This window comes from Gopherus flavomarginatus, chromosome 9 (genome assembly GCF_025201925.1).
Source record: "Gopherus flavomarginatus isolate rGopFla2 chromosome 9, rGopFla2.mat.asm, whole genome shotgun sequence".
In the NCBI taxonomy this organism is placed as follows: Eukaryota; Metazoa; Chordata; order Testudines; family Testudinidae; genus Gopherus; species Gopherus flavomarginatus.
The window spans coordinates 33,690,483-33,705,462 of NC_066625.1; the positions used below are offsets into that span (position 1 = coordinate 33,690,483).

General features: G+C 38.0%; 1 protein-coding gene across 6 annotated transcripts in view; it reads right to left on the reverse strand.

Annotated features, from left to right (window-relative positions):
- The window catches only part of CREBBP (CREB binding protein), a 195,676-nt gene that overhangs the window by 13,005 nt on the left and 167,691 nt on the right, over positions 1-14,980 (reverse strand). For all 6 annotated transcript variants that reach the window (XM_050968023.1, XM_050968022.1, XM_050968021.1 and 3 more), the window contains 6 exons: positions 14,910-14,977; positions 5,556-5,706; positions 4,586-4,732; positions 3,969-4,082; positions 3,236-3,401; positions 1,956-2,123 (listed from right to left, as the gene is read on the reverse strand). In XM_050968023.1, the coding sequence (XP_050823980.1) occupies positions 1,956-2,123; positions 3,236-3,401; positions 3,969-4,082; positions 4,586-4,732; positions 5,556-5,706; positions 14,910-14,977 (814 nt within the window). The remainder of the gene's footprint in view (positions 1-1,955; positions 2,124-3,235; positions 3,402-3,968; positions 4,083-4,585; positions 4,733-5,555; positions 5,707-14,909; positions 14,978-14,980) is intronic.

Sequence of the window (14,980 nt, forward strand, 5' to 3'; positions counted from 1 at the left end):
AGAGAGGGTGACCTGGTGCCTCCCTGACAATTTATGTAAAACATGCATTCTATGTTTGTTACATTGCACTCCACATGTTTTACGAAAATACACTTATGAATGTGAATATGATGTAACTGGAATATGCTTCATGCAAAAGGTCTTTTGTAAACTATCATTACAAAGCTTATAATCTACTGAGTGTGTTCATCCTATTTGTTTGTATGTATTATTTCTGTGTCAGGATTTAGGAGAATAAGATATAAATATGTTTACATCAGTAATACAAGTTAAGTGGAAGCCATTAAGAGTGCTTCAGAATCAAAGAACTGTAAATGGCTCTGTTTACTTTCACACCTTTCTGTGTACGTGTAGGCCAGCCCAGGAAGAATGGAGGCTGGGGTCTACAGGACATGTGACCGTGTAACATGATGCTGGAATCCATCTTAAATCTGATACTTTTCCATTTAGAAGGAGAGGTGGGGACCCAGAGAGACAAAAGATTCCTGCCTTGTGCCAAAGCTATAAAAGGAGGTGGAGCCCAGGATTGGGCCCAGACTAGGAAGGAGTCTAGTCTGTGAAAGAAGCTTATTGGAACATCTCTGAGGGTAAGATATTACCTGTAATCAGTTTCTTAATGTATTAGGCTTAGATTTTGTGGGTTTTTTTTTCTTTATTTTGCTTGGTGACTTACTTTGTTCTGTCTGTTATTACTTGAAATCACTTAAATTCTACTTTTTATACTTAATAAAATCACTTTTATTTATTAATGAACCCAGAGTAAGTGATTAATACCTGGGGGAGCAGACAGCTGTGCACATCTCTCTATCAGTGCTATAGAGGGTGGACAATTTATGAGTTTACCCTGTATAAGCTTTATAAAGAGTAAAATGGATTTATTTGGGGTTTTGATCCCATTGGGAACTAGGTGTATGGGTGTTGGCGAGATAACCTGCTGAGCTGTTTCTGGTTAAAGTCTGCAGCTTTGGGGGGCGCGGCCCAGACCCCAAGTCTGTGTTGCAGCAGGCTAGTGTGTCCAGCTCAACAAGGCAGGGTTCTGGAGACCCAAGCTGGCACGGAAAACAAGCTCAGAGGTAATTTCAGCACATCAGGTGACAGTCCCAAGGTGGTCTCTGAACATTTCACAATGTTATCTGTCATGATTTTTTTTTTTTTTTGAGAGTATGCCTGATGAATGGAAGGAAGTGGCTGCACCAAAAGGTAGCCATACCAGAAGGGCTGGGGATCAGAAAGTGGATGGGAGGGTCTCAGTTGTTGTAATGATGGGGCATGGTGTGAGACCAGAGGGAGGTTGTCATCCTGGTCACTGACTCCCTGCTGGCATAGAGTGGGGCTGATAGGGAAGCTAGAGGTAAACGCCCAGGTGCCATTGATGATTCTGTGGACTGGAACATGCTCGGTACTGGCGGAAACTACACCACCTAGAATCTTGGGCTAAGTCAGTGAAAAAACTTTAGTAATAAGCAGTATTAATATTTGAATTTCAGTCCCCTATCACTGCAAATCGACATGCATAGGCTTGCTATAGAAAGAAGAATTCAGGCTTCAAATAGGTGTCTTTCAAAATATTCAGATATTTTAAGGTAGTTTGAATTTAGAAATTCAGTGAAAGGGCTGTAAAGCAAACCAGGCAGTCATCATGCAATCCAAAATAGCTGACAGACATCCTTGGGTTTTAGAAAGCATTTAAAAAGAAAGTAGGAACGTCGTCTGTGACATGGAAGTTTTTACTACTCTATTTAAAAAGTACCACAGAATTTTTACTTTTATCTGGAAAGAAGCTAGAAATGTAGCTGATGGGAACATTGGCTTAAAAACTCAACTGAAAGACAAAAAATATTTTTTCTTCTAGTTCTGAATTGCATCATCAGTATTGGGTATGAGCTCTAGCTGAGATTAGCAGCGTGGACAACCTTCTGATCGGGGGACAAATATTGTACCAAAGGTTAACTTACCTCTGTTGTTTCACTAGCTGCTGTACTTTCCTCCTTCTTCCTTTCCTCCTCTTCCTGTTCCAGCTCTTTAATGCTCTCTTCCAGCACATTTGGCCAGAAATCACCTTCAAAGTAAGGCAGCTCCTTGGCACTCGTCAGCCTGTCCTCAGTTGCTTGTTTGAAGATATCCTGTTAAATGTGTCACATAATGGTAAGATTGAATGAAGTACCAAAAAAAAAAAAAAAGCCTGAAGTCAATAGCAGAACCTGCTGCACTAACATGGCTTAAAGCTTTTTTAATACACAGTAGGACACTTGGAAAGGAACTGGTTCTACATGGAAGAGTTTACAGTATATTCTAAAACACTGTCACAAATACAACTGGACAGCTAATGATTATAAAGTTACTAGCAATATATACATATGTTTAGTTATTTCAAAACAAAGTATGTGTGTGATCAGAAAAGAACAGATTCTCTAGCAGCCTTCTCCTTTGTAACCCTCAGTGGAATACAATAGGGACCATTACTCAAAGAAGAGAACTCTCTCTCAAAGTAGAGATTTTTTGAAAGACAAAAAACCTGGCTATTAGGCTAAATGTTAGTCACATGTCCTACACCCCTAGGAAAGAACATCTCCTGTACAAATTTACAAGTGGCACAGCTTTTCCGTTACAAGATAAGCAATGAATGTGACAAGGGCATCATGGAGCCTTTCATTTACCACCCAGCAAAGTTAGCTAATTAAGAGTGAACAGCACAACTTTCCTTAGCATCAGACAAACTCAGTGAGAAAACTCCTTTCAAATGTACTGTGCACCTTCAGTCTGAGATTTTCAATAGTCATAACTTAGTCAAATCAAAACCAATTTTTGCCATCATCTTCCATAGCACTTTTCCTTGACAAAGGCTATTTCCATGCCAAAACTCATCTTTCAACTCCAGGCATCTCAGGACCACTGCTATTCAAATAGGCTTGATTATATACTGTATAGCTATATATCTAGATATTTATATTTATTTATCACCCATTCTCTAGCCAAACCTGGCTGAATTAGTTTTGCTTAAATATTTACAAAAAATTTCCATTCAGGCAGAGACCAAGACTAAAAGGCTGTTGCCTCAGAGGTGAAAGTTGCAGAAAACTGTAAGCAAGGGAAGATAATGGCTAAAAATGTAAACGTTTATAAAACATTAACCAGAACAGTCATTGTCTCTTCCCTTATATTGAAGAAGTGTAGTAAGTAGCCTAGATATAATGAATACTGTAAAATCAATCCAGCCAGTAAAAGGTATACAGACCTTGTAGTCATGAATGATCCTCTCAGCAAATGCTTTGTCCAACATCTTCTTATACCATTCTTGCAGGCGTTTGGGTTTTGGTATTTTCTGATCAGGGGGATGGCAATGGAAAATATAGTCATCTCCTTCACTTGGCGGACAGGCCCAAATGTGACCTGTCACATATCTGCAGGTTACACGTGAAAACCAATAACACCTCAATTAACACTCATTTGGCATTTTAATTAAATTCCTTTGCCTTTTCTATACATAAACCCAACCGCATTTAGAAATAGATTCAGACTTCTTACTTCCTTATAAAGATGTTGTGGAGTTTTATGGCAGTAATAGCTTGTGTCTATACAAAGGCCCATGGTCTAATCATGGAACTTAGGTTTTGCTGGGCTATTTAGTATCCACCTCTCTCACCAGTTTAGTGGGTGGAGGGAGTGAGATTCTCTCAGTCTAATAAGGGAAAGAGAAATTTAGGAAAAACGTTACCAGTATTGAGGGAAAAACACTATACACTCACTGGTGCAGAAATCCAAACCCTAATCTCCACTGTGGGACAAGAGGTGTCTGTTTCATAAGACTCTTGAGAAGATGGTGGAAGGAAGGTAAGAGATTATCTTAAACAAATCAAAATAAGAGAGAAATCTACTCTTTAATTAAAGTTACACAGAATAACCATACTGTTCACATGACATTGGATTACAGCATCACTTTGCAAAGAATTCAGACAACTTTTGCTCACCCAAGTTTCTTCACATACTCCAGATATCCAATAAGGATTTCATGATATACGGCAGTTCGGAGGCAGCGGGGTCGGAAGAAATGAATACTATCTAGATACGATATGTACACACGCCTGTTAGGATCAGGGAGAAAACAAAAAATGTTATTCAAATACAAACCACATTAGATATCATAGGCTGGTGTTCAGCTTTTACAACGGCCACGGACTTGGTTGTTTTGGGCAGAGACCTGGAAAATAAAGACTGCAGCTGATTTCAAAGAGGAGGAGCACTTTTCGCGGACCAAAGAGACACGTCAAAGTACATGATGTAAAGCTGCTGAAATAAAAGTGAAATATTGCTAGTGTTTCACCTTTTAGACAACAGGCAAAGATATTGAGAAATCAGGGAAAATGCTAGCATGGAAGTAGACAGATTTGAATTTTATGTACTTCCTAACATTTTGACTGTCAATTTTTTTTTTGGATGTAGAAAAGTCTTCACCACACTTAACTTTATAGTAAGACTGTGTATGCCATGAATATTTCAGTATGTGGAAGGATGTGCAGCTAGCCTGTATTTAAAGTATTAAAAGTCTCCATGTGCACCAGTCACTGTTGGAGAAATGAAAAAGTACCTGGTATTTGGAGGTGGGCAGTCAGAGCCATACTCCTGCACATGCATGCCAAAGAAGCACACATCCACTCCATCTATCTCCTCGAAAGCAAACAGAGCTTTGGTTCGGTAAGGGAAGGACTCTGACATTTCACCAGAATCCACAAACCTGCAGGAAAGGAAGAAATCTATCAATGGACACTAAAATTCTATCAAAACGAAACAGATCTTTACAACATTCTTTAATTCTTCAGAAATATTTAAGTACCAGTTCTGGCAGAGTATAGAATCATATTAAAATGGTATCATGGCAATGCAAGGTCAGTTTCCATAAAGCCTCGAGACAAAAGTTTTTCCATACAATTAATTAACTTATGATTGAACGTACAAACACAAAGTACAAGATTGTCCAAAGAAACTGCCAGCCTCTAAATAAATGGTACATTAGTTATAACACGTTGAAGTTACTAAGTGAAATGCAGTCAACACTTTGCCATCTGTGGAGTAAAATTAAGTACTTTTATGGATAAAGCCTTTCAAAAACCATCCCATTTATCAATCAGCCCATTTACTATAAAAGCATTTCCAGAAGCCAATGTATACAGAAAGGCAACATACTTAATGAAATATTACTAGAGTAGAACTTTATTAATCTGCACTGTACTAAATTATGCATCCTACAATCTGCACAAAACGAGTGTAAAAACAATGCTGCATAATCTAAGATCACATTATTTTTATAAAATATACTACAGAATATATCAGTGTCATAAGTAAAAGTTAAAATACAACTTCCAAAATAAATTAAAGTACATTTTACAGTGTATTGTCTTCATTATGTTTGTTCACTTGCTTGTCAATTACCAAACTCTGATAATTTATGAAGTATCTCCAAATCAGTGCAAACTAGTGAGGTTCTACTATACCTAGGTAGGTAAAAAGTTACACAAGATATATACTTCAAAATGCTACCATAAAAAAAAAGGACTGACCTGGATTTCATTCCTGGTTTTACTTCTACTGTCTTATCTGAACTTGCTACCACTCTGACAAAAACTTCCCCAGCTTCAGGATGATTCTGTCGCCGCAAAAACTTGTTTACTCTATCTTCCAAATGATTTCCTAAACGGGTAGTTTGAAGCCCTAAGGGGGAAAAACATCAAAGACCAAGTAAGTAGTGATAAAAAGTCTGAGGAAACTAAAACATAGCTTAGATTGAATCACAGTGTCAGAGAGATCTTTCTGACTCATTGCTCCTAGAATTATGCTTTCAGTTTTCTTTACTAATTGCATGAGAATTAGTTACCTTCTACAGCCAAAATAAAAAGTCACCTTCTTAGCGAAAGTTAAATTTACACAACTCTTATAGGTAGGCTAATCACACCTCAGGGGAAAAAACACTTTCTAAATGCACTAATAAAGGAGGCTTTCATAGTAATTTTAAAATTTGTATGAGATTTTTTTAAATACTGCAAAACTTTTCTTGTAAGAAAAACACTCATCTGGCAGTTTGAAAGATTATATCAGTTTATAAATCTGGCTCCCAGTCACACCTTTTCAAGCAAAGCAAGTCAACAGAAATGTAAAAAGCCTCCTGACTTCAATGGATCTTTCACTGTTTTTAAAACAGATTTTTTAGTCTGAGTAATCTACATAAATTATAAAAATGTACATACTGAGTGTTAATAGTTATTTGCCCTGGCAAAGAAACCCCTAAAGGTTCAAGTCCACATACAGTATACCCCTGCTCCACTAATTCAGGTGCTTTTTTTTAACATAACATTTAAAAACTATTCATAGAAAAGACATACTACAGACAAAAAGTTACAATTTTTAATAAATTCAAAATATAAAGTCTCTCAAAACGTTACTTTTAAAGAAAGTCTTTTAAATTGTGAAATTGTGAAAACGAGAGTACCTTATGTTGTAGGGCTTACTGCTATTGCTTTTTAAAATCATTTATACAATTTTACATACATTTTGCCAAGTAGTAAGTTGTATTTAATTATTCTAGTCTTATCAGCATATTTCCTCCATACCTAAAATCAAAGTGGTGGCATAATTCACTTATGCATTCTCATGGTCACCCATTTTACCCTGCTACATTTAATTCACAGTCCTTCGCAGCTACTATTCATCAGCTGTAGGGCTACGTGATTTGCCACAGAGGTCACAGAAATGTGAATTTGAATAAAAAGTCAGTGAAATCTTGCAAAAACGGCTGTAAAAACACATTTGATTAGGCCCCCAGAACAAATGGTGTTGTGACCTGACACAAGGTCACAGTGCTACTCACATTTGGCCTGTCCACCTCTCCATCTCCTATGGGTGGACAAGCCAAATCTGAGTGGTGCTGCAACCCCATATGCCAGTTTGCAATGCCTGGAGCAGGGCCCAACTCTGTGGGACAGGAGTCTGTGGGGTGAGTGCAGGATGGGCTTACTCTCCAATCTTCCCCAACACCATCCCCCGCAGGGGCCTCACCATTCTGCACTCCTATGATACACATTTATGCAGCAAAAATTACATTAACTGGTGACCTTTTCATGACTTATCTTCTTTTCCCTCCTCACCTCTGCAATGAAATTTACTAAAAATTTCTTCCATGCCAAAATAATAACTGTAATCAGTTGCCATCTAGTGAGGAGGCAAGACTGTTGTCTCTTATAACTGACCATCTGGGATATTCACATTGTAGTGGAACTGAATACCCATCTGAAGATTACTTTAAAACCCAAGAGTGCACTGACAGTTATAATGATGCAAAAGACGACACCATTCCTACCTACAGAACTTACATTCTAAGATTTTATTTCATATGAAAATATATAAAAATATACAATATATAAAAATTAACTGTAAGCATACCACTTCCATAACACCTCGATAATCTAACTCCACAATCTAGTGAGATTCTGTGGTTAGGACATTAGCACAGCACACACTGGAATGTCACTACATGGGAAACTGCGTGCTGACTGCAGAGGAACTCAATAAAAGAAAAACTATCATTTCCACTTTAATACTAATACGCTGAACGATGATGTGGGACATTCCGCTAATCATATTACAGTGGATTGGGCTTTGACGTTTACACCTGCAGATAATCTTTAAAAGTGGTATTTTATTTTGGCAATGTTTATATCTTAAGAACATAGAAAAAAGGTGCACAGTTCCATTATATGAAACTAATTAATTGCATCCAGAATATTTTTAGCTAGCAGTTGTAATTAATTCTACTAATTATTTTGTCCTCATTTTAACATCTTTCAATGGGTAATTCTACCAAGTGATTCCCACTTCCCTTCAAGGTAATTTCATCACTCTGTGCTATTACACAGTAAGGCACGGAAATTAAGGAGAAGGCCAAATTAACAGATGTATAGAGCAAGAACATAACTATGTTTGCAAGAGATTACTAACATCCACGCCAACCCAAGCATGGCTATGTTTCTTTACAATGTTATCAATCCTTCATTTACCCTAAAATATAATCCTTAAGAGCCATGCATTCTGACTTCTCTAAAACCGTTACTATTCTGTTAACAGGCTACTGTATTTTAGCTCTCAGCTACAGTTCATAGTTATTATAAAAAGCTATTGAGGAGTTTTTAAACTTATTTTTCAAGACAATCCTTAGTAAAGCTTGAAAAACATATCTGGCACCTACTACCTTGAGAGCTTGGGGTACCTTTGGGCTAAGTGCCCGCTCAGTCACATGGCCACGCAGCAGGTTATCACAGGCCACTCAGGAGGGGGGAGGTGCCCCTTCCCCAGCCCATCCGGAGCTACTAGGGCTGGGTCACATACAGCGGAGAGCAATTAAAACGCCGAGCCAAGCAGGGGCGTCCCCTGCCCACTGTGCTGCAGCCAACTCAACTGGTGAGTTTAATGAGCGACTGAGCTAGCCTCCACCCTGCGACTTGTTCCGCTCTGCAGGATGGAGTGCCACGCTGCCCCAGACTCCCCACAGCCGCTGCCCCCAAACTCATCAAGCCTTGCAAGCCAGCGGGCTTGAGGAGGCGAAGGCTGATACCCACATGGCCTGTGGGGCATGTGTCTTCATGTGTGGAGCTTGGCTGGGGGCAAAATTACAGTGGTTGATGCAGCCGAGGGTGGTTTAACCCTCCTAGCGGAGCTCAAACCCAACCACGAGCGCCTCCTCCATGAGTGTGGGAGGCAAAGCCCTTCCCATGCAAAGTTGCCCACTTTGCCAGCAGTCCACGAAGCTTCTTGCTTGTGTTATATCTTTTTTCCTCCATAGTTTCGTTCCGTTTTAATTTGGTTTCCTATTACAGATCATGATTTCTTTTTTCCAAGATGATTTTGGTGTCTGCCTCCTGACACCCTGACCAACCCTACACTGTGTTCTTTACCAGTCTCCCCTATATTTTGTCTGTCTAGGTTCTTATGTGAATACCATCACCATAGTATCAGAGTGCTTTTTCTGGGTATAAGCAACAATGATTATTTTCGTTCCTTCCCTGCTGGCAAGAAACATGTTTGGTTTGGGCTTTTCAAACATAAGTATGAAAGTAAGGGTAGTATTGTAGAGAAGACTGGGTAAAGATTAGTTTTACATTTAGATTCATAGATTCCAAAGCCCCAAGGTACCACTGCGATCATTCTAGTCTGATTTCCTGTCTAAGAGCCATAGAACTTCCCCAAAATAATTCAGAAAGCAGATCTTTTAGAAAAACATCCAATCTTGTTTTAAAAATGGTCAAGGATGGAGAATCCACCACAACCCTTGGAAAGCTATTTCAATGGTTAATGACTCTCACTGTTAAAAATTTATGCCTTATTTCCAGTCTTAATTTGTCTAGCTCTGAATGCTCCTTCTCCCGCTTCTTTGCCCCAAATCTCTCTCTCTGTGCAATATTCCTATCTAATCTAGTTCACCAATTTCAGTCTCCCCTCACACACAGGGATAGGTACATCTAAACAGATACTTAAATGACAAGAGGACTATTCCTAATAGCCAAATACCAATACCATTCTTTAAGAGCAATGCTCAGATGAGAAGCCAACCAGTCACTGGGAAAGAGCATGCAAACTGCTGTTCAGGATCTCCATCTTTTCCTGCTAGTTGGTGTCTGACAAATCTGAAATGCTCAACCTAAAGCAGAAGTGGCACACTCTCTCTCTGGTCTCTCCCTCAACAGAGCCTCCTGATTGCTGTGATGATGGCATGGGATCTTCATTCCTCTACTTTCTACTAGCCAAATGCTTTCTGTAAGAGAAAGTTTGTCTCTACTACTCTGTCCTTCCCTTAAGTTTTCTAGGTGCTGAATGGGGAAGTGTCTACTCTTCCCTAATCAGTTTACAAGTCTCCCCCACTGCACAGTTCCAGATCCTTCCTCCATTGCTGATCATAATTCTCCGAAGTAACTAAGTAAAACTGATCTGAGTCTTGTCCGTTTTTCAGATAACCAAATGATTCTGAACAGGCATAGTGAACACTGAAAAGATTGCCAAACTGCAGCAGGGTGAAAACTGACCAGAGCTCTGAGTAGCAACAGAGATACTGGAGCCATCGTTCTACATATTTAGGAAGATGACACTGTAACAGTTAAATTAGATTTATATTTGGAAGTTTATCTTCGCAACCAGGAATGTTTGAAATTAAAGAAAAAAAAAGAAGCTTGGATATTATAGAAGTCGACAGCAATTGCCCAGAAAAGCTTTCTGTGGGCAAATGCATTTTTAAAGCCCTGTTTTTTTACAATATTTGCAAATTTTATTGTTTAAGCTAGTGGTTCTTAACTTGTGGTCTACATAGAACTGACTTTTCATCTTCTCGTCCTTGTTTCTACCTCTCTAGAACGAGCCACTACTAAAACAAATTGGGGGAAATGGGAGAAAGAACAGATGCTGAAGCTGCCCTTAGGAACTGAAGCCACCAGTGTGCTAGGATTGCTAGCCACTTCAGGGGGCTGCCAGCAGGAGAGTAACATCACAGGCAGAAGGAAACCAGATGGCCAGGCAATCTTTACAAGAGATCAGGGAAAGGAGAGAGGAACAAGACAGTGGGATAGGGAAGATGAACTGAAAAAGAAAATGAAACTGTAAAAATTATCCCCCCATCCCCCAACAAAACTTATATTAAATTAAATGCGCAATTTCAATTAAAATATGATCCACACTCTATAAGAGTTTGAAAGCCTCTGGTTTAAGAAAATATTTGTCATGAAACCAACGCAAAAAACAGCCAGAGAGAAGAAAGACATTATTAATTCAAAAAGAAGATTAAATAAAAACTGTATTTTTATATCAAACTACCACCATTACCGTACAAACTTAAATTGAAGTCTGGTTTTATACAGGATTTGTCTCTCTTTACCTACTATTAAAATACCAGCAGTCAGACAATACCACAAAAATCAAGTAAATCAGGCTGTTTAGGACACTGTATTAATTATTGTGCCCTGTTAACATAGCATACTGTATAGCATGTAAAATCAGATATTTATGAGATCTTTTCAGCATCTAGGCATATGAAGACTTGTTTAGGTCTGAGTGGTAAATATAACTTGTAATTCACTGCTTTACAAGTTAATATAGTTTAAATGGTGAACTATAAAATGTCAAATATCCGTTTATAAATTCCCAAACATAGGAATATGTTCCAGATTTAAACCATAATAAAAACCTTTTGAACTGCTAGAACCTATGACTTCTAAAGAACAAAATACATTCCTCTCTCAATTCAAATCTTTCTTGTTCATTTCTCATTACTTAGAGCTTGCTTTTCCTTTAATGTGTGTTTCTTTTCATGCAATTTTTATATAGTTTATTAATATCCCCAGCCGAGAGACAGGAGAAAAGGTCTGGACCTCAGATGTGCTAAGTAACTGTGGAAGTTAATTTAAACTATGAAAAATAACTTTTTTTTCCACTTTAAATCTAAAAAAATTATATTCTTTTTTCTATTTTACCATTTTTAAACTGAAAATTCTTTAATTTCTAAGATAATATTTTCATTAGATATACTTCCCTGCTCTCTCCTGCCTCCCTTTTAAGTAATGCTGTTGGGAACCCTGGGTCCAATAAAATATGAATGGAAGCATTATGTTTCTTCTTATGCCATCATTGCAGCTTTTGTAGGGATTCAAGGGTCCTGGAACAATTTTTACAGTTGGGGTGCTGATGATAGAAACCATGTATTTGGTGTTTGTTATTACTATTTCAAGCCACGGGGTGAGGGAGCACCCATAGTTCCAGCCCCACTGGATTCCACAGAATATTCTTGCTACTCACTATACTGGCCAGGACCTCTGAAAAGCCACCCACATGCAGTTGGACTGTGCAAGGTCCTTTCTATGACAATGCCTGGTATTAAGGACTTAAGTGATGCAAAGAACCTTGCAAGTGCCTCTGTGTTGGGGTTAATTTTATCCTGATAACAATTCCATAATTAAGGTTTAATCTAGCCCTACTTTCAGTGTACAGCTAACTTTTTATTGGAGAAATAATTTAAAAAAATATGGTTTTTTTGCAAATTGGAATGCTTAAAATAGAGTAAGAAATTAAATGAGGAGGAATGTGCAGGATTAAAGATCTTTATATGCCATTTTATAAAAATACCTGTGTTTTATATTGTCCCCTGGCATCTTGTGCTTTTTTGGCCCACGTGTTTTAGGTTATAGTAGGTTTTAAGAATTCTAAACTTTGCACACAGATGCAGCTCTTTGTGAATTCATGAATTAGGTATTTTTAATCCCTAGAATACCTTCTATAGACAAATTATTTAGAAAACTTAACTCTTATGAAGAGTAAGAAGGGATCAAATTAGACAATTCAGTTTCACCTTGCTGAGAGGTATCATGCCTGTTTATTACTATTTTTGATGGCACTGGAGGGCTGAAGAAATCCTCTTAGATCAGAGAAGAAAAGAATAGGGCCAAGTGTGAGGAAGTGAGATGTGAGGACTGAAGACGGCAATACACGGAAATTAGGCAGAACAAGAGGTAGGAATCAAGCAGGGGAACTTTGGCTTGTCAAGGATGATTATGAGCCTAACTATACCTGTCAGACAGATGAAGAGAATAATAGAAGGCTTGCTGGGTTGGGGCAAAAGGAGAAGTGTGTGTGGGGTCCTCTCACCACTTCAAGACACCCCCTCTAGGAGGCATGCAGGGAGTCCCAGTTTCTCTCCAGCATGGTGCCCAGGAAACATATATACTTCAAAAATGTAACAAAAACCAAGGAAAACTGCACTTAAAATTAAGATGGTGGTAATGCATCAGCAACCTAAGGGTAAAAAAAAAATCTTACAAGAATACTGTCACACAAAAACAAAAAGCAAACAAAAAAAAAAAAAAACAACCACCACCCAGGAAACGCAAAGTTATGAATGAACTTAAAAGAAACCAAACATTTCCAAGTACAGAAATGCACTCAGACAACCTTAACTCTGCCTCTGCAGTGATGTCTTGAGGGAGGAAAACGGGAATAAACTCCAAAACAACCGTACCTACCCAAAAAGGTGAGTCTCAACAGCAACCACAAACATCAGAATACATTATTCTTAATCTTACAATGGCTGGGGTTTGTATAGTCATAAAATGTCCAGAGAATAAAACTGTACTTAAAATCTGGAGTAGATAAACAGATACTGAAGGCCATCATTCCACGATCTTCTTTATATGTGGGATTTTCAAAAGCACGCAGCACTGGCCTAACAGCTCCCACTACAGTAAACGGTAAAATTTGCCACTGACATCAATAAAAGCTGAGTTAGGCCAATGAAAATTTTGAAAATCCCACCCTAAAACTCCATATGCCACCAATTAATGAAATATCAGTAAAGAAGAATTATTGCATTACTTACACACATCTCCCAAGACTAGCTCATGAATGTATGGCACATGCATGAAAAAAGTGAAAAAATGAGCGTGTTGACAAAGAACAGTTACAACTTGTATACAAAAGTCTGTGCATGGACTGCCTTTACGAACAAAGGTAACAAAGGGAAGACGGGAGTACAGTGAGTTGTGATCACTGGATCAGCACTCTGGCTTTTACAAACTAAAGAGATGTTCACTTCAGTCTGTGAATTTCTTGAACTTCTTCAAAAGTGTCCTAGATCCAAAAATACCACTTTATACAATGTGGAATGTATGCCTACTCTGCAAACCCTTAATTATAAAACTACAGTGTTCCAAATAATGGCCTCATATGAAAAGAAAAAGGAAGAAAGTTTGGAGGCTGGCATCATCACAGTGGAATAAGTTAAGTTTGTCTGCACGCCCTTCCATACTTTCTAATGTTTGCATTTGTTTAAATTAACTCTGAATTTCCTAGGTTTTTAACGTTTAATTAGTTATTTCACTCTACACTATGAATGCCATATTCTGCAGTGCTAGTCCTTATTGTATATTCAGCACTCGTACTGTACTTGGAACTTTTGTTGATATCACTTGGTGTTCTGTGGAGTTAATGTGTACACAATCTGCAATAAAGATTAGCACAGCAGACTGAAAAACATTTTGCCTTAAGTGCCTAAAAGCTTTTGTTTTTTAATTAATATTTCAGCTACAATATGACAAAAATGCGAAACTAGAATTTTAGAAAAACTCTAGACATAAAAACGTGACAACTAAATATGATGTCTATTCAGACTGAGAATTTCTATTACTTTATACTAATTCAAAAAACAGAGAGCTGTAAAAGAAAACAACTGATCATGTACATTCCTGTATTATACCAGAAGTGCATGGACTATAACAGTATGAGTCTGCACAACTTATATATTTTAATTCTTGTTGATTGCTGAGCACAGAAATGTCAAATGACATTTATTTCTGTTTTAAGGTTACATGGAAATTAGTCTAAGTTTAATCAGTCATCTATGTGTTTAGTTTTGTGTTTCTGCTTTATTTTATACATCGGAAATACTATATTTATATTTTTTGAAAGAACTGCCCCCCATAAAAAAACCTGCTCAAAATCAGAAGTTCAGCTCTCAGCACCATTCAATATAATCACTTCCACTTAACAGTGAATTCTGTGCTGTTCGTTGAGTTCTGCATACACTAGCCTTTGAGAAATCTCTCATCAATGCACTATCCATGGTGCAACTCCAGGGCATAGGTGTTAATGATCGAGACCTGTGTAGAGCAGGTCTACATGACACTGAGTAAAATAATGGCAGACACTATTGCACTAGTATTCCTAATATCGCTAGCATTAGTGAAGCTGCACCAGTGGTGGGGGAGATGATCTCTGCAATCCTAACATATACTAGGGATTTGTAAAGAAAGGTACTGGGGTGGGAGCATAGGCAAGATAAAAGTTGAAGAAATTCTAAAATATATGAATAATAAAAAATCACACAAACTTACTCTTAGCACTGAATTTGTTCTCTTTACGTGTTCTACCAGTTTTCTTCAGACAATTGTCGCAGACAAAGCTG